The sequence below is a fragment of the Schistocerca serialis genome, chromosome 7 (genome assembly GCF_023864345.2).
Source record: "Schistocerca serialis cubense isolate TAMUIC-IGC-003099 chromosome 7, iqSchSeri2.2, whole genome shotgun sequence".
Taxonomy (NCBI): domain Eukaryota; kingdom Metazoa; phylum Arthropoda; class Insecta; order Orthoptera; family Acrididae; genus Schistocerca; species Schistocerca serialis.
Window position 1 is genome coordinate 264,747,003 of NC_064644.1, and position 19,896 is coordinate 264,766,898.

At 39.0% G+C, this 19,896-nt stretch overlaps 1 protein-coding gene across 1 annotated transcript in view; it reads left to right on the forward strand.

Moving 5' to 3' along the window:
* The window catches only part of LOC126412093 (SURP and G-patch domain-containing protein 1), a 167,358-nt gene that overhangs the window by 93,224 nt on the left and 54,238 nt on the right, over nt 1-19,896 (forward strand). The window contains exons 8-9 of the mRNA XM_050081513.1: nt 7,970-8,077; nt 15,414-15,547. Coding sequence (XP_049937470.1) covers nt 7,970-8,077; nt 15,414-15,547 — 242 coding nt within the window. The remainder of the gene's footprint in view (nt 1-7,969; nt 8,078-15,413; nt 15,548-19,896) is intronic.

The window sequence follows — 19,896 nt, forward strand, 5'->3', positions numbered from 1 at the left end:
TGAACATTAGACTAAAAACCAGTTTCCTTCACCCTTGAAAAAGAAAGTAGGAAATGATTGGAACAAACAGTACTAATAAAAGATTAATATAAACATCATCAAGAAACTTCAGTCCATTGATCAAGAGAAGTGATTCAGTAATGAAGACACTCAACAAGTATAGCTCAAATAACCATTCATCTAATCTGAAAAATTTCGTTACCAATTATCTTCTTCATTTTTACCAGACTGATCCACTGGTCCCAACTCTGATGCCATTGATGCTAATGAGATATTAAAATCTAACCCTCCCCTCATGTTACTCTGGTTCAGCAGAGTACAGCAGCACAAAAGTAGAGTGAATCTATGATGAAATGCTGCCAGTGTATGAGGGTTGAAAATTTGGGAAATTGAAGTAATTGGAGAGTGAAAATGGATAAGAACCCAAAAGGATAAAGTTAGGCAAGAAAAAAATTGGCAGTAACAGAGTAAATGAGACCAATAGGCAATAATTGACCAAGGAAGGACAAAGGTGAGGAGCCAGACGTACAAGAGATATATGAAAGGAATATGTGACTGCAAAATAATGGTAGAAATGGTGAGGGTGACATAAATTGAAAAAAGACCATGACAGGAATAATAAATCTGCTTCTTGTACCATTTGTCTGTGCAGCTGCTGTGATGTTTACTTAGACTTGGAGTCGTGAGTGATTTGCTTGAATAACCTATGACTTCCAGAATGAATGCTTCATTCTCCAGTGGAATGTTTGCAATTTGTAGCTTCTGGCAAAATTAAATAAGTCCCCCAGACTGGATGTTCACGTGGAGCCTTGCCATCTCTGGGCAGTTCTTTACCAACTGAGCTGTCCAGACATAATTCATGACATGTCCTCACAGCTCCAACTCTGCCAGCACCTCGATCTTGCTTTCTAAATTTCACTCCTGGAAGAAAGGATATTGTGAAAATATCTCAGTAAGACCATTATACATGAAAGACATCTGAATTTGCTCCTAGTCAGCACAGTTTTAGCCAGAAAGTTCGAAAATGGTGCACAATCTGCTGCAGGGTGAAAGATTTGTTCTGGAAATTGTGAACTATGTAGGTTGGTCACTCAGGAGACCAAATAAAGGTAGACATCACAGCAGTTGCTGAAGATAGGAAAGATAAGAGAAACCAGAACTATAAGCATTTGCGTCATTGTCTTTTCTGGATGCATTCCCATAGGCTGTGATTAAGCCATTTCTCTGAATCATTATTTTTCCATGAGTGATAGTTTTGCAAGCAGAGCTTCTGTGAAGTTTGAGAAGTATGAGGGATTGTCTGGTGAAGCCATACATTTTAAATAACCTTTGTGTGTGTTCCTATTTATTCATGTCTTCTGATTTTTATAAATAGAATGTATTTGAATTCAGTGTTAAACACTTAACCAGATAATAAAATTTAGAGATTTCTTTGGTACTGATTTGAAACTGTAAAATATGTAAAGTACCTGTCTGACTGTTGTAACTTCTGTCATGGAAGTAATCAGGGTTGGGAGTGATTTACATTATACTTTAAATTCAGAATTGTATTTCTGTTGTATTCGTGTTTGTCAAAGTTTTTGTAAGTAATTGCAGCATCCAGTATATTTCACAAGAAAGTAAGTTTGAACTGTGTGTGGTCAGTTGTACATAGAATGTCATCGTTCCTGCAACTTTTCCATATTTGCATATAACAATAGGTATTTTAAATATGAGGGACTACCTTGTGCCATTCTGTGGCATCAGCAGTGAGTGTTTGTAGTGTTTATTTAGAGATTATCAATGCTCATAGAATATTTTGTTTATCTTTTTTAGACAAGTGGTTTTCCTATTTGTTTGTCTTACCTGTTACATTACAGTCTGGTGTGAAGATACTGGCTAGTAATAATTAAAGTGCAGCTACTAACAGGAAGTCAGTGTGGGCTGTAATTTGTAAGACAACTTAACTTGTTAGATATTCCAATATATTAATGCAGAACCGATTTATGCTGTGAAAAAAAACTTTAGTGTCAATTTTGCCTACCAGTTGCAAGAACATGAGAGGCCTATACTGCAAGCTGGATCAGTTCACAGCAAATATAGAAGACACAAAAGGTATAAACAGTGCCCACATTCTGTGTCTAACAGAACACCACATCACTGCTGGTATTGAAGTGGTCCCTATTCCCAACTATGTTTTGGCAACGTCTTATTGCAGGAACTATATGGACAAAGGAGGAGTAGCTGTATATGTAAAAAACAATGTCTTGTTCACGGCAATAGATGTACAAAGATTCTGCTTTGAGCTACATTTTGAAGTATGTGCTGTAGAGGTGCCAGACACTGTCTCCAGATTAACAGTTGTGGCAGTTTACAGGGCACCATCTTGTAATTTTAAAGTGTTTGTTAAACAATTAGATACTCTTTTGTTGTACTTAAGTAGAAAAAATAGGGGCATGGTAGTTGTTGGGGATTTTAACATAGATTTCTTGGTTAATTCTCCCTGCAAGGTGGAGTTTGAAAATCTCATGTGCACGTACAACCTTGTTCCCGTGTTTTGCTCGCCCACCAGAACCACAACCTCTTCCAGTACTCTCATTGATAACGTTTTTGTTGATCAGAGTAAAGTCAACCATATTAATATTGAAATGGTTATAAATGGTCTGTCTGACCATGATGGACAACGAGTTACTTTCAACAGCTTGGGAATTCCTCTGAGTGACACCTCACTTGGATGGAAAACAGTAAGGAAAATAAGTGAGGAAGCTATTCAAACGTTCAGATCATGTCTTCAGCATACTGACTGGACACCTGTTTATCTAGCAGAAACTGCTAATTCAAAATACAATTTATTCACAAATGAGATAGCAGGTACCTTTGAAAGTGTATTTCCAAAAAAGTCATACAGAGTCCAACCTGCTAGGTCTGCACAAAAACCATGGCTCACTAAGGGCATCATAGCTTCCTGTCAGAGAAAAGGACAACTCTACATAGCATCAAAGACTTCTAACAACACTGCTCAGCTAAAACATTATAAACTCTACTGTAAAATACTTGCCAAAGTAATTAAAAACTCTAAACGTATGTGTATAGCATCTGAAATTACTAATTCTGAAAATAAAATTAAAACAATCTGGAACGTGATAAAGAGAGAAATAGGGACTGTAAACTACACTAAAGACAAAAATATTGTTTTAACTGTTGACAACTCAGAGATAACTAATAGTGAGGAAATTGCTGAAATCTTTAACCAACATTTTTTAACTGTCCCAACACAGATAGGTTGCCATGGTTCTGTAGATAAAGCTGCCTGTATAATGAAAAATAATTTTCCAGAACCTTTCAGTCAAATAAGTGTGCTTCCCATTACTGCCAATGAAATCAAAAAAATCATAGTCTTTGAAAAATAAACATTCTGCTGGTATGGACGATATTTCAAGCAAGCTGTTGAAGGCTTGCTGTAGTGAAGTGGCCGAAGTTTTGTCTCACATCTGCAACACATCCATGCAAGAAGGAGTGTTTCCAGACAGAACGAAATACTCTGTTGTCAGGCCCCTGTACAAAGCAGGGGATGCTACAAATGTGTCAAACTATCACCCTATCTCTCTATTAACAACATTTTCAAAAGTCCTAGAAAAAGCTCTGTACAACAGGATTGTGGCACACCTTGGTGACCTGAACATCATTAACAGTCAGCAGTTTGGTTTTCAAATGGGAGTTTCGATAGATAACACAATTTTCTCATTCACAAATGATGTTCTAGAGTCTATAAACAGCAAGAGGCTGCCAATTGGTGTCTTATGCGACCTATCAAAGGCGTTTGACTGTGTAGATCACCAGATACTCTTCAAGAAGGCCTGTCATTATGGAATTACAGGACCTGTAGGGAACTGGTTAAAATCGTACCCCGAAAATAGGAAGCAGAAGATTATTCTAGATGTTTCAGATAGTGTATCACAATATATAGTGGACTCTGAGTGGGGAATTGTGCAGCATGGAGTGCCACAGGGATCAGTGCTTGGGCCCTTCCTGTTCCTCATATATGTTAATGACCTGCCTTTATCCATCAATAAGCAGTGTAAATTTACAATGTTCGCTGATGATACGAGCATTGTGGTGGATAATGTGTCAACTACTGACTTAGAATCCGAGGTCAATGATATCCTTAAAGAAGTTCTGGGTTGGTTTAGTATTAACTCCCTTTCAATAAACCTGAAAAAAAAAAAAAAAAAAAAAAACAATTTTATCCAGTTCCAGACAACCCACAAAAACCCAGAAGAAATAGTTATCACACAGAATGATCAGATGATAAAGCAAGTTCTACAAACACTAAAACGGCTGACGTCGGCAACATTTGCTTTACAAATTTTGTCACGCTTCAATGACATTACCATCTCAAAGTCAGCTTACTTTGGCTATTTTCATTCAGTCACATGTTATGGCATCATCTTCTGGGGCAATACACCTGCCGCAAAGAAAATCCTCACAGCACAAAAAAGAGCAATAAGAATCATTTGTGATGTACCCCCACAAACCTCATGTCGAAATCTTTTTAAACGACGAAATACTGACAGCAACATCTCAGTACATATATTCACTGATGTGCTTCATAATAAATAACCCCGCTCTGTATGAAACGAATTGCCTACATCATGAACATAACACCAGAAGAAAAGAGGATTTCCACTGTGAGTTAAAGAACTTGACACTTATTCAGAAAGGGGTAAAGTACGCTGGAACGAAAATTTTCAATTCCCTACCCAACAGCATCAAAAGTATAAGGAGTAGTACATCAGTATTTAAACGTAGCCTGAAAAATTATTTACTTGAGACCTCACTTTCTAGAGGAATTCTTTCAGAGAAATAAGTAAAACCCAGATTGGAAAGATGTTTTTAAATTTTTTGACACTGTTTACTGTTAAACTAATGTAATAATGCCCTAATGTAAAAATTCCTGTTTTTCTCATTTCCATTTTTGGGTCACTTTTAAACCCAAAGTGGGAAGTTTTGATTACTGTTCAAGGTTAAAATAAATGCAATAATGCCCTAAATATGCAACTGCTATCTTCACATTTATGTTGACTAGTTTTTAAGCTAATAAGTATGACTTTTGTGCACTGTTATTAATACTATAACAATGTCTTTATTCTATGTATTTTATTATGTATATTGACACGTTCCACATCTGAGTGACTTGCTCACATGTACAGATCTATGGAACAAGTATATAAATAAATAAATAAATAAATAAAAAGTCTGGTGTTGTGAATGCAAGAAAAAGTATATAAATGTTTCCGTGTGTAATGGACTAGGAACAGGACATGAGCAGGAAAGTTTATAGAATTGAAAAAGGTATAATGTTGATTTTATTATTAATGACTGCTTACACAATTTGTTCAATATGAGCACCAGAGACATCGATGAGGTGCTACATCTTTAAAACAACATGATCAACAGCTGCTCGGAGCAGTTTTGGTGGAATCCAAGCAACGTGTTCCTGTAAACTGCTCTTGAGATCACATAGAGATCGATATGCCCTTGGTAAACACATTCTATTAGATATCCTGAGAGCCAAAAGTCACATGGATTCAGATCAAGTGGTCCTGCAGGGCATGCATCTGGAAACCCTCTGGAGAAAACGTGTTTGTGGAAGGTTGCATTAAGCAGATATTTCATTGGGTGAGCAACGTAAAGTGTTGTCCCATCTTGCATGAAAGCAGTGGTTTCCACACAGTTGTACTCTTCCGAACCAGGAATCAAATGCTGTACAAGATTGTTTCAATAACGTGCAAGCGTTACGGTGCACCTGGCATGCCCTTTGGGTGTATTCTCTTCAAAGAAGAACGGACTGAGAATAAAGGTGCTTGTAAATCCACACCACACAGTCACATACAGCAAGGGCAGTGGCTCTTCATGCACAACGTGCAGTTTAACAATACCCCAGATTCAGCAATTCTTTGTATTCACTGCACCTTTATTGTAAAATGTACCTTGTCACTCCATGGAATATTGCCTGGTCACATGTCATCAACTTTGGTCTTGCCAGTTACGGAAGAGTAAAATCCGAATGTTGTTGTGGATCAAGAGGTTTCAGTTGCTGCACGATCTGGATCTTGTATGGGTACCAGTGTAAAATAGACCACAAAACTTTTCATATTATTGACCATGGGATGGACAATTCCCATGACACTGTGTGAGCACTAGCACTATCCGTGGCACTTGCTGCATGGTCAGATACAATAACAGCAACCTCTTCAATAACTTTCACTGGGATAGGACTCCTTCCTCTACCAGATGCCACACCAAGCTCACCCCTGTTATCAAATTTCAGTATGATCTTCTTTAAACCATTAAATGATGTTGGGTCTCTCCTCAGACCTCTCAGTTGGCGACAGCCTCTAAGTGCGGTACTGTAATTGGTGCAGTTCCCATAAAACAGTTTCACTAACAGCGCGTTGTTTCTCTTTTCTATAGCTGTACTATCCACTTGCATTATGACTTGTCAAATGAAAGCATGAATGTCATACCATCATACAAACAATTTATAGAACCAGATTTGCAGTTGATGTCCACAATTGGAACTAATTCCCCCTTCCCGTGTAAATTGGTTCTGCATTAATGTACTAGCATGTCTACAAAGTTTCACTGCCATATGATAATTGCAGCCCACACTGGACCTCCCTGAGTAGCTGCACTGCGATTAAAACCACCTGGTATTTTCCCGATTCATAATTTTCGTTTGTATAGCAACAATGTGAAAAACTGAAGATACAAGTAGGGAAAACTCTTAATCTCGTACTAAACTCAAACATCATACAGTGATTCAAAAAATTACTAGAGTTAATGCAAAAATATGCAAATGGAAAAGAAGTTGATAATGTGAGAATAAATAATGAAAATTCAGTGATAATGCTACAGTATTAAAAGAAAAGATTTGGATGAACATAAACAGAACAGTATTTGCATAATGCAGAACCAATATCCAAAATACAGGGTGTACATAAATTATCTTTATAACTTACGACTTTAATACCTTTAAAATATATTGGATATTAACAAATGGTGTTCAGTATGTGATAACTCAAAAGTTTTGTTTCCTCATTTATACGCATCAATGTGCGCGTCCTTAGTGGCACAGATAAGTCCAGTTGGAATTAAATTTCCCTCCACATATGATTCAGAAACTCCACGGTGACATGTTCAAATGCATTACCAGTGCGTGCTTTAAAGTCCTGTAGGTTTCTAACTTCGTTTGACTCATCAGGTCCTTTAGGAAACCTCACAGGAAGAAGTCCAGTGGTGTGAGGTCAGGGGTTCGTGGTCTCCTCATACATGCCTGCTGTACCTTGCCCAAGTTAGCATCTGAAACAGATGGGTGGCCCACCCCCCTTTTATGGAGAACAGTACCTTTTTCCATAAATGACGTACACCCAGTCTGAGTAGTTGGTCAAGACAGTGGTTGCCTTCCATACCGTGTTTGAAAGTTTCATTGCATTTGAGTATCAGATATTGTCTGTATGAACCAGGCCACACTCTGAGCTTCCTCCTGTGGCATCCACATTTTATCAGGTTTTCAAATTCAATTTTGCATTAAAATTGCGTTGACTGAAAGGTAAAAAAACTCTTTGAGTTATTTTTTTCACATGTTGAAAACCATTTGTTAATATCTAGCCTAGTTTTAAAGTTATTAAAGTCTTAATTTGTAAAGACAATTTATGGACACTCTGTATTATGTTCTTCAGTTTCCAAAAATTTAGATGTTGTACACAGCTTGCTAGAAACTTCAAGCTAGGATGAAAAACTGAAGTAATTATTTTAATTGACTGTTCATTGATTTGCTGTTGGGTTTCTTTTTACCAGTTTAAAAAATATCGAAGTTTTTCTACCTTTATAAACAGCAATGGTGGCACTTCTAATTTTACGGAATACCAATAGCTTTAATTACTACAGAGACAAAAACAATAATTTTTATTTTGTTTTTTTATAACAGGAAGAAAGTCTGGAGATGAAAGTGATAGTAGTCGTCGTAAAAGGAAGAGACGTAGTCGCTGGGCCCCAGAAACTGAAAAAGTGGAAATTGCTCCTCCTGTTACTCAAGGTATTCTGGAAACATATTCGATGAAGTTCATTTTTGTTTTATCGCACAGAACTCCAGGTGAAGTTATTTGAAAACTATACGAGCAGCAACAGAAAAATATTATTTTTGTGGCTTAAGTAGTTAATACTAATTTAGATAGTGCTGTAAAAGTAATGTCAAAAAGTACGTATTTCCAGAAACAGCTGTAGGCATTTAGAGACACGGACTTGACTTACATGGAGGAGAGAGACTAGGTAAGTGCGAGAAGTTGGGAAACAGAAAGGGGAGGGGGATAAAATAGTATTGCAAGAAATGTAATAAAATCAGAGAAATTTGTGAAAGAAAAAAGTAACTTGGATTAACACATCAAATCCTGAGTTGTAGTTGTCAAGCTGAAACAGAAAATTGAGTAGTGTGTTTTTATATTTTGCAATTTGCAAATAAATGTGCTGATGCTTTTATCATATAAGAAATATGTCAGCTTGAGCCTATTTTTATAAGTAAAGGATGTTTTAGAAAATGTGCTGTACTTCATAGCATTTCAATCATTTTAATTTAAATAGAAAAGAAACCTGTCATCATTTAATGTTTGTCATTTACTATGCTCAAACGTGGAAAACAATATCTGGTATGCACTGTAATACATCTAGAAACTCTCACTACATCTGTGAAATTCACACTCTTATACATTGATTTGTTTTATCCTGCTTCTTCTGCTAAAGCCAAGTCATAGTTTGATCTTTGTTACCGTAAACTAGTGATTTAATATACCACTTAGAAAAATCACAAATAATTAAATCGCAGTGCTGAGCGAACTTTTGTTAACTATGAAGAGAACTTTGCCATGCAGCAGAGCAAGTGTCTGGACAGCTTGTGATGAGTGCCTTTGTACTGCTAGTATATACAGGGAGGGCAAAAGGAAACTAATCGCCAGTATATTTATAAGACATGATACTGACCCTTGCTAATAAACACATCTGCCCATCAGAGAAAATGCTGGAAGGCATGATTTCAATGCAACAATCAGTTGCTGTAATATGCGTATCTTGTGCATGCTCTCACCATATCACCTCTCATTGTCATTACGTTTGAGTAAGAAGTGCAGATGTGTTTGGACCCCAGTTGAATACAATACAAAATGATATGTTAGTGATAAAATGGTATTTGTGATTCTTCATAGTCTCTCAGTACAATTCATGACAAAATAGTTCATAGTTAAATAGCCAAATATCAGTGTCCAATGGGCATGATATTTCGGTAAGCAAAGACATTGGCATCAAGTAAGCTGATGAACTGAGTGCTTAGGGACCGGTGCAATGCTTTCACCTCTTCCCCCGTCCTTCCCTCCAATAACCCACTCACTCCGTGGTCCATACCCAGCACCTTCTTCCACTCCTCTCGTTGACTCATTGCTCTGTACTCATTTTGCACCCAGAGATGCCTGCTTGCAGCATCTCTGCTCTTGCTCAGTCTGCCCCCAAAGTGAGTTCAGTGTGTGATATCTCTTTCTCTTTTAATCAGACTAAGTGTTGTGCTAAGGGTGTAGCCAATATCATGATTGGTCAGTGGTTCCCTTACTCGAATTCGTTTAGATTCTTTAATTACACAGTCCCACATGTTAGACATCTGTGTCAGAATTGTAGTGAACCCATAATCAATTCTATGTAATTCTGAAAGGCAATATTCCATGACTGCCAACTTATTAAACTGTTGCAATCTAATGTGCCATCAATGTTCTCAGCAAAGGTCTTAGACAGTATGCACTATCTGACCTATATATGTCTTGCACATTGGCTTTGTATCTGGTAGATGCCAGATTTCCGTAGTCCAAGGTCATCTTGGACACTACCAAGCAAATGCCTGTGTTTTAATTGGTTGGTGGAAGACTGCCTTCAATTGATATTTCCAGACCATTCATCCTATCTTCCCAGATAATGCACCACAAAATGGAATAAACACAGTAGCCACATCCTCCTGAAGTTCTCCTGCTTCTTCTGGTTGTACAATGGGTGCAGGACTGAGGGCTCTCCAAATTTGTCACCCAAAGAAGCTGTCACTGCAGAACACTGTCTTCAAATGTTGAAGTTCTTATTTGAGACTTACATTGTCTGAGAGGGTGCAAGCACTGTGTACCAATGTTTTTAGCACCCCATTCCTCTATGTCAGATTGCCAGCTGTCAGCTTGTAGTGTCAGTGTGCACCTTCATCCTGTACAGGCCGTGGCCCAATATGCTGTCTGCCCTTTTTACCAGGAAAGGGAATCAATTGATCCACATTGACTCCCATGGTAAAACTGATGTTCTGTTGCATGAAATTATTCAGCTTGTCTCTTCCATGTGGCCAGACAACGAAGGTGTTGCCTATGTACTGGAAAAAAACAGGTAGGTTTCCATTGGGCTCATTAGAAAGCTTCCTTCTCAAAATGTCCGTATACACATCGGCGACAACAGTTGAAAGTTGAATCCCCACAGCTATTCTTTCCGTCAGCTCATAGTAACCATCATTGAAGTAAAAGTGTGTAGTTGTCAAAACATGCCTGTAAAGGTTTCTCATCTCTGTCAAATTTCTGGCAAATAAGTTCTAAGGATTCTTATAAAGGCACGCTAGTGAAAAGAGAGGTAACATTGAAGCTCACAAGGATATCGCTATTCTTAAGCTTAAAGTTATTAAGGTGTCCAAAAAAATTCAGAGGGTTATACTTATAATCACCTTCCGACATTAGGGCTAAGCAAATCGTGGAGGTACTTAGCAGGTGAGTATGTTGGGTCACCAATGTTGGCAACAATTGGGTGTAAAGGCACCCCATCTTTGTGAACTTTTGGAAGTCCATGTAGTTTTGGGGAACTGGTGCTCTCTTTCATAGATTCTTAACAACTTTGTCTGGCGAGCTGGATTCTTTGAGAAGCACATAGTCTTCCTCTCCACCCTCTTGGTGGGACCAGTGTGGATCTTCCATTATGCACAGTCTTCTAGCGTGCCATGCATCTTCACAGTCTAATCCTGGTGAGACAGGACCACAGGTGCATTGCCTTTATCAGCTAATAAGACAACAAAGTCTATATCTCCTCTTAGTTTTTGTATGGCTGCCCTCTCTCTGCTGGAGATGTTTGGTTTCATAGGTTTTGTTCGTATGAAAACACGACAGGTTTCACAATGTATTCTACGGCTGCTTCAGGTGGTAGTCGTGCAGCTGCCTGTTTCATGGCTCTGATGATGTCTGTGATATGTGCAGATTTAGGAGTGGCTGCAAAATGTAGTCCTTTCTAAAAACTGAAACTACATCCTCATACAACTGCTTGACTGAGGGCCTGAAGATAGTCTTGCAGGCAGCATCTTTGATATACTCTTGAATTTTGCTGTTTGCTGTCTGATGGCCTGCCTTTGTGTGGAACCCATGCACCATATGACACCATCAGTCCATTCTCACATCAAGAAATTTAACTGGTTGGCCAGTCATAGATGTAATTTCCATAGTTTTTGTTAGTCGAGTCGAGGCACCAGTGCATGAAATGTACTCTTTCCCCTACCAGGGATGGGCTGGCAAATTTCTTGATTCTTCAGGCTGCTGCTGACTCTGTAATGCATTACATGGCAAAGTTTGATGCCACATGTTCTTCACACCATCTCATAAGGAATGCAGAGGCACTCAGCAAACAGCTTCTCTGTGGTGCAGCTTGTCAAGTCTTTCCATGCTGCTGAAGGAATAACTTCATTTTCTTCACAATTGTTGTCATTATTATTAGTATTATAATTAATTATTATTATTACTACTATTATTAGTGACTAGCACTATGGAAATCAGATGTGCAACCTACCAGTGTAAGCACACTTTTAAGTGAACAAAAATTTAAACAAATAACATATAATAATACAATACACTGAGAGTAACACACAAGCCATTTTGTGTGATCTCATGGGCATAGAGGTGAAACTTACAGTTGCTTTTGATGAAAGTAATCTCAGCTTTATTCTAAAGAACTATTTTTCCACCACACAACTGGAAGGTTAGGAGAAAATAAATTTAATTTGCGGAATTAAATAAGAATCTTGGCTCGTAACCTGTAGTTCAGAAACGGGTAGATTTTAGCAACAGATTACAGTGTTTGATGAGACAGTGCCTCACACTTTAAGTCTCTCTCTAAGGCAATGTACATCAATAGATGCTGATTAAAACCATCAAGAAGATATCATTGGAGAAGTGTTCATGTTCCAAAATCAAACGCTAAGAAACATTAAAGAAATCACTGTACAGGAAACCTATTATGTTAGCACAGACAGGAGATTTTTCGGGTAGCATCCGTTCCTTGCGTCCAACAGTAGGGTATAAACGACGGATAATGAAAAGAGGAGATATTCAAGTTATCAAGTGAAATTGACTCGTCTGACAGTGAAGGGAGCCAGCACAGTCAGAAAGGGATTTCTCTCTGGGCACAGTTAGGCAGTAAAGGTGTGGACAAATGGCCAGACGTGAAATGGGTAAAAGAGTCATTTGCTACTTCTGGTACTTGCTTGTAATTAAATTGAACAAGTGCTCACTGAACTCACTTATTAACCCAGTGCAGATAAAGGGGCATTAGACTGTACTGCGGAACTGTGAAGCCTACTGAGAAAGTGTAGTTCAAAACTGGGGTAAGGAAGATGGGACTGAATGTCTGTGAGAATCTATGGTAAACTGGTTCCAAATACGAAATTTCACTGATAAAAAAAATCTGTGGTGAAGTGTGTTAGCGAAGCTCCCAAGCCGCATTACATTGTGCAATTTGAGCTGCCAAGAATGCAATCAGGAGCTGTTTACTGAAGCAGGAGCAAAGACTAGGTCTCATGGTGGTTAAGAGTGCATGCGCCTTCCTGAAGGCATGGGGTTCAGAGTCTACACACAGTGGAAGTTACCAGCATGGATGCACTGGACTAAGATGATGGTACACTTGCTGACGGGAGCTTTGCTGGCCACCGATGTATGGTGAGTGCAGCACGTCGTCTGCAGCGGTCTGTGGAGACAAATGAAGGGAGTTGCCACACTGAGAGACAACTTTTCCTTGTAGAGGCATGTGATGCGATTCTACAGCTTCTACCACCGTAATTCGTAACAGAATAGTTCACAGGTGAATGCTGATTTCAGTGTCTAAATAGCACAGTATTTCAGCGAGCATTCATGTTGCCATTATCAGGTGTGCTGTTGAACTGACTGCTCAGGGGCCAGTGTGACGTTTTTCTCTCTCCTCCCTCCAACCACCTGTTCTGTACTCAGTCTGTGCCCACTATCTTCTCCCCCATCATGTGATTTGCTGGACGTCCCTTTGATCCCCACATCCGCTCCCCCTTTGGCAACAGTGTCAAGCTGCATGACCGAAGTCAGCACCACCTCAAGGTGTGGTGGAGGATAACCAAATCAGCTCACATCCAAACACATCAATCAGTGTCCCTATACATACTAAAGCTGGCTGAATTATATACTAGGTAATTATTAAAAATGGGACTGTGCTTATAAGCATACAAGAAATTTAAGAATTTAAACTAAAAACCACACAGAAAAATCAAAATAAGTTGCTTCTGGTTAAAAGCTCATAACAGTTTACAAGCAAAATGGTGTGCTCTGTTATGGTGCTACATGGACGGAAGTAGCTGCCTAATGCTGTGCAAAACAAATTTGATCCACAGGAAGTAGGTAACTGCAAGAAAAATAATACTGAACAAAAATTGCATAAAGTGTTAATGAATGTGTTTATCTGGAGCATATAATGGATATAAAGGACATTTGGAAAGACTATGGGAAGGTTGTTCCTAGATCTCACTAAGAATGATTGGGAAAGAAATGAAGAATAGGAGTCATAAAGGAGTTCAGGATGTTGTGGAAAGGGCAGAGGCTCTAAAACAGAAATGAGCAGAATATATTACACAAAAAATGACAGCAGAGGGACAAAGACTGTACTAAAATGGATTCAGAGAGAGAAAGAGAGAGAGAGAGAGAGAGACCACAAGGGAGACCACCTGACCACTGGGATAGAGCACTGAAGAAAATCTTAGGCTTCAGCTGGCAGAGGACAGCAGGAGACAGAGAGGCATGGAAACAGCGATCAAAATTATATTTGTTAGCGTCCACAATTTGTGATCGAAAATAAGAAGTGTATTAGCATTCCCTCAGTACCTTGTGCTGGATATGCTTCTGCTTATTCACCATAGTCCTGAGACTGTATATCTCAAATAAACACTTTTCCCACAAATAATGTTTGAATATTTGCAACAAGAGAAATAGTAGTAAGAAAATCCTGTGAAACCACAGACAATGATTGTCCCACTACAATCATGCTCAATAATGTTGCATACCAATCGTAACAAATATATGCAAATTGGGTGCATCCCACTGAATGGAAATAAAGTTTAAGCTCACCTATCCCAAAGAGTAATAATCACAACAATCTTATGATTACCATCCAATCACAATACACCTTTCACCCACTGTATCCAAAGGGTTGGAATATGATGGCTACAAAGAACTGACTGATTGCAAAGGCACGTTCATCATCTTTCATCATATATGACAGTGTCTCATTTGTGTAAATGTTAATGGACTGAATACTGCACTATCTAAGGTAAGTGATAGCCTGAAATACACAATAGACTATCGACATCTGTAAGCTACACTTTAGAAAAGTTTTGGAAACGCCAACTTTGACTTCTTGCTTGCAGAATTGTTACTCCTAGAATTTTCAGACAGAGAGATGAAATGGTTTTAAATCTGCTTGAGGAACAAAAAGCAGTTTGCTGTCTGAACTGCCATAGGACACACTCTTAGGTCTGCTGTAGTTCCCCCATGTATGTCAATGACATCTTAGTACTGTTTTCCTGTAAAAAATTTATTACTGTACTGACGACTTCCAGCTCTACTGTAATGGCAGATCTGAGAATACCAGTACTGGCATCACATGTGTTAATGATATATTCATTGTTCTAATGAGCACAGAATCTGAGTCCAAATAGTGCACAGATATTCACAGCCATTTAAGTTTACCCCTGTACACTTATTGGTACTTTCCACTCAGATGGACAATCCAATTTTCTCTTGGCCACAATTGAAAGGTGAATGTGCATTTGGTTAGTTGATCTATGCTGTTGCTCTATTTACAACTCAGAGTTGTGGTCACAGTGAAGTGTTTAGATGGGGGACGAAACCTTAGTTACAGTGGTGTAGTAGAAGACGGAAGGCGGATGTGTGGAAAATGTCTTTCAGCTGTTTAATCATAATTTTCTAAATACTTATCTCTTGCAACATTTTCTTCCTATTCTATGATCAGCTTAACATGAATCATTTCATTGAGCTGCAAACTTGATTGTAAAGTTTTATATTTTTTGCCAACAGCAATCACAGGTACCAGCCCATTACTGACAAAAATATCACGCAATCATCCTGCTCTTATTCAGTATGCAGTTCAAGCGTTTGGAACTAGCAGTCTATCAGAAGAGGACTGGAAGAAGGCAGAGGACCATTACAAGGTAGTATATGTTATCATATAATTATGAGAGTGAGGTGATCATGTATTTATTTTTGCTTCTAATTTTTGATTACTGCACTGCCACATTGATTCATTGCCCATTTATGCAGCCTACTGATATTCACCTTGTTTTATAATCTGCTTGAGCAACATCATTTCTAGTTTTTTCCTTCCCCCCCCTCCCCCCCTCCTCCCACCCCTCCCCCCCAAATAGTTTTGCACAATGATCGGTAAGTAAAAAGTGTTGTCAGGAATTAATGCAAGCAATGCAGTAGAAGGTGTACAATTTTGCTTTTGCCGATAGGCGGTGACAATGGTAAGTAGCGGTCAAAGGAAACAGATCCCAGACGTTGGGCAGTTAGCTTGGACCTCGTTCAACATAACCTCATTCAAACACAGTTGATTTTTGTCTGCATCATAAAGTTGTTCGTGATTGAAAATTACAGTTTACGAGCCTAATTCTTGTCATTTGCTGGAGGTGTTACTGTTTTGTTTCAGTATGAAGAAAACAGCGGCTGAGTCTCATCGAATGCTCTCAAGTACGTATGGTAAGGACACTAATAGTGAAAGAATGTGTTGTGAGTGGTTTCAATGCTTCGAGAACAGTGATTTTAATGCCGTAGACCAGCATAGTGGTGGAAAAGAGAATATGCAGAATTGGAGACATTGCACAGTGAAGATTCGCGTCAAACTCGAGAAGAATTGACAAGATTAGTGGGAGTGACACAGCAAGGCATTTCAAAGCGTCTCAAGGCTATGGGCATGATTTGGGAAGGAGCAGCTTGGGTCGTGTATGAGCTGAAACCAAGAGACGTTGAACGGCGTTTGCGTGTTTGTGAACAGTTGCTTCAGAGGCAGAAACGGAAGGGATTTGTGCATTGCATTGTGACCGGGGACAAAAAATGGGTTCATTACGATAACCATAAATGCAAAAAATCATGGGGATATCCCGGCCATGCTTCCACGTCAACAGCCAAACCGAATATTCACAGCTTCAAGATCATGCTCTGCTTTTGGTGGGACCAGCTCATCGTCGTGTACTATGAGGTGTTAAAACCAAGTGAAACAATCACAGGTGCTCATCGAATGCAATTAATGCGTTTGAGCAGAGCATTAAAAGACAAACGGCCTCAATACAGCGAGAGGCACAATAAAGTGATGTGTAATAATTACGAAACATGGGACACGCAGGCAAGAAAATGTGTACTGTTTGAATGGGTGCCGCCTAGAGTTTCGGAAAATCGCCATTAGAAGTCAGTCAATGTGTCTTCTCATCTGCAACAAAACTCAGCCCCACATTGCGAAAAGAGGTCAAAACGTACTTGGAAACGTTAAAATGGGAAGTCCTACCCCACTTGCCGTTTTCTCCAGACATTGCTCCCTCTATCACCTGTTGAGATCAATGGTGCGTGGCCTGGTTGACCAACACTTCCGATCTCATGAAGAAGTCACAAACTGGATCGATTCGTGGCTCTCTTCAAAAGATGAACAATTTTTTTGACACAGGATTCATACACTGCCCAAAAGATGGGAGAAAGTAGTGGCCAGTGATTGAAAATATGTTGAATGATACATGTGTAACCAATTTGTTTCCTTAAAGCCTCAAATGTAGGGGGGGAAATGGTGAAGGCAAAGTTGTACACCTTGTAGAATTTATGGTAATTAAGTGATGATAATTGTGGAAGACTCACTTTTAGTGAAATATTTCGGTTTAATAGTGTGTAGCTTATACCTGCAGGCAAAGAAGGAACACTGTTAATCTTGTATAGCAGAAGAAGCAAGAAAAATAAAACAGACCTCAAACTGTAGTAGAATGTTTTGTCAAATAAATATAATTCACTTTATATGTACGGGGTGTTTCAAAAAGAATGGCCTTATTTTGGACAGTAATAATTACAAAACATGGGACATGCAGGCAAGAAAATGTGTGCTGTTTGAATGGATGTGGCCTAGAGTTTCAGAAAATCACCATTAGATTTCAGTCAATGCGTCATCTCACTCTGCAATCAGTCAGAAGTAAGATGGCGTCAGCTCAACAGAAAGCATTTTGTGTGTGGCAGTTGGGAAAGAGTGAGTCAATGGTTTTGGTCCAGTGTGCTTTTCATTGGCATCTTGGCATTTATTCATCTGCACCCAAAAACATTCATCATCGGTATCAATTTGAAGAGACAGGATGCTTGTGCAGAGGTAAGAGCCCAGGTCAACCTCACACTTCTGATGACACGGTGGAGAGACTCTGCAGGCTTTTGAGCAGAGTCCATGAAAGTCTGCTTGCCACGCACACAGAGAACTGGGAATACTTCATGCCTTATATGACTGACTGGTGAATGTTAAGGCATTGTTTGATCTATAAACCATACAGACTATGATTGGTGCAAGCTCGTCTGTTTGGTGATAAATGGGAACAGATTGACTTCAGCAATGCTCTGGTAGAGGACACAGAAGATGATACATTTTTACCGTGGTTAGTTTTCAGTGATGAAGCAACATTTCATGTTAGCAGTAAAGTAACCCGATGTAACATGAGCGTATGGGGACTTTAGAACCCTTGTTACGTTATTGGGCATGAAAGAGGCTCAGCTGAAGTGAACATTTTTTATGCCATTTCTTGTGGAAAAGTGTACAGCCCCTTCGTTTTTGAGGAAAACAGTGACTGGAAAGAGCTATATTCAAATGCTGCAGAATTGACTTTTTCCACAACTTGAGGAGTACTCTGATGACTCCATTTTCCAAGAGGATGGAGCTCCACCACACTGGCACAACAACGTATGTCAGTATCTCAATGACACTCTGCCTCAACACTGGATTGGGCGCATGAGACCCAGAGATTCTGCACTGCATTCATGGTCTTCGAGAATGCCAGACATGACTTTGTGTGATTTTTACTTATGGGGATATATGAAGGAAATTGTGTTCATCTCCTGTTTACCTCACGATATAGCAGAAATGAAGAACGGGATAACAGCCGCCATAACTTTTGTAAAAGCAGATATATTGTGTAGAGTTTATAATCATTTAGACACTGTTCATGCTGCTTATGGTGGACACAGGGAGCATTTGCAGTAGCATACCTAAAACTTTAAGATTTTGTGTGTATTTTGCAATTTATTCCGTGTTTGCATTCTGTTTTTGTCAGTAAGTAGGGAATTTGTAAGTCGGGTCACTCTTTTTGAAACACCGTGTGAACAAAAATTCCAAATAATTGGATATTAATAAAATGAACAAGAGCATTGCCGGCCGGTGTGGCCGAGCGGTTCTAGGCGCTTCAGTGTGGAACCGTGCGACCGCTATGGTCCCAGGTTCGAATCCTGCCTCGGGCATGGATGTGTGTGATGTCCTTAGGTTAGTTAGGTTTAAGTAGTTCCAAGTTCTAGAGGTCTGATGACCTCAGATGTTAAGTCCCATAGTGCTCAGAGCCATTTGAACAAGAGCATTGAAGAGGGAGAGAGGCTAATAGAGACTAGTTTTGATAAATTTAATGAACTTTTTTTATAAGTCAGGATAATCAGCAGACATGGAAAATATTATTATCTGTACCAAAAGGAAAAGTCACTTGAGAAAACTATAAAATTGTGAGATAGAACAGCAGACAGTACTTCCTTTCAGAAGATGAAATTCTTAGTACTGCCTATAGACAAACACAAAAGACAAAAATGATCGTAGCTTTCAGAACTATTAGTTCTTTCCTTAATGAGGTAAGAGTGGTAGGTTGGGAAAGTTAAGATGGGAAGGGCAGGTCACTCAGACCCCACAATGAGAAGGACCCATCTGGTATCAGAATGGTAGGAGACAAAAGAGGAAGTCATCAGAAAGAGAGGGATATTTGAAATAATACATTGGTAAACAACGTGCCAGCTTCATTTCAGATGACAGTGACAAAGTGAAAAGTAAACATGGGTTAAGAGGAAGGGAAATGAAATTAATATTACAGTACCATGTTCTTGGAAAAAAGCACAGATCATATCCATGTACAAGGAGGGTAGTAGAAGCGATCCACAAAACTGCCATCCAATCCTTGACATCGATTTGTTTTAGAATCTTAGAACATGCTCTGAGCTGAAACATAATGAGATATCTCAAACAGAATGACCTCCTCTGTGCCAACCAGCATGGATTCGAAGAAACATCGATCATGGGAAATCCAACTCGCAGTTTTCACACTGAAAGCTTTTTATCAACACAGTCGGGTAGATGCAGTATTTCTTGATTTCCAAAAAGCATTTGACTCAGTACAACACCTATGCTTATTGTCAAAAGCACAATCATATAGGGTGTCAAGTGAAATTTGTGACTGCTTTGAGGACTTTTTGGCAGGGAGAACCCAACATGTTATCTGGGCTGGAGAATCAT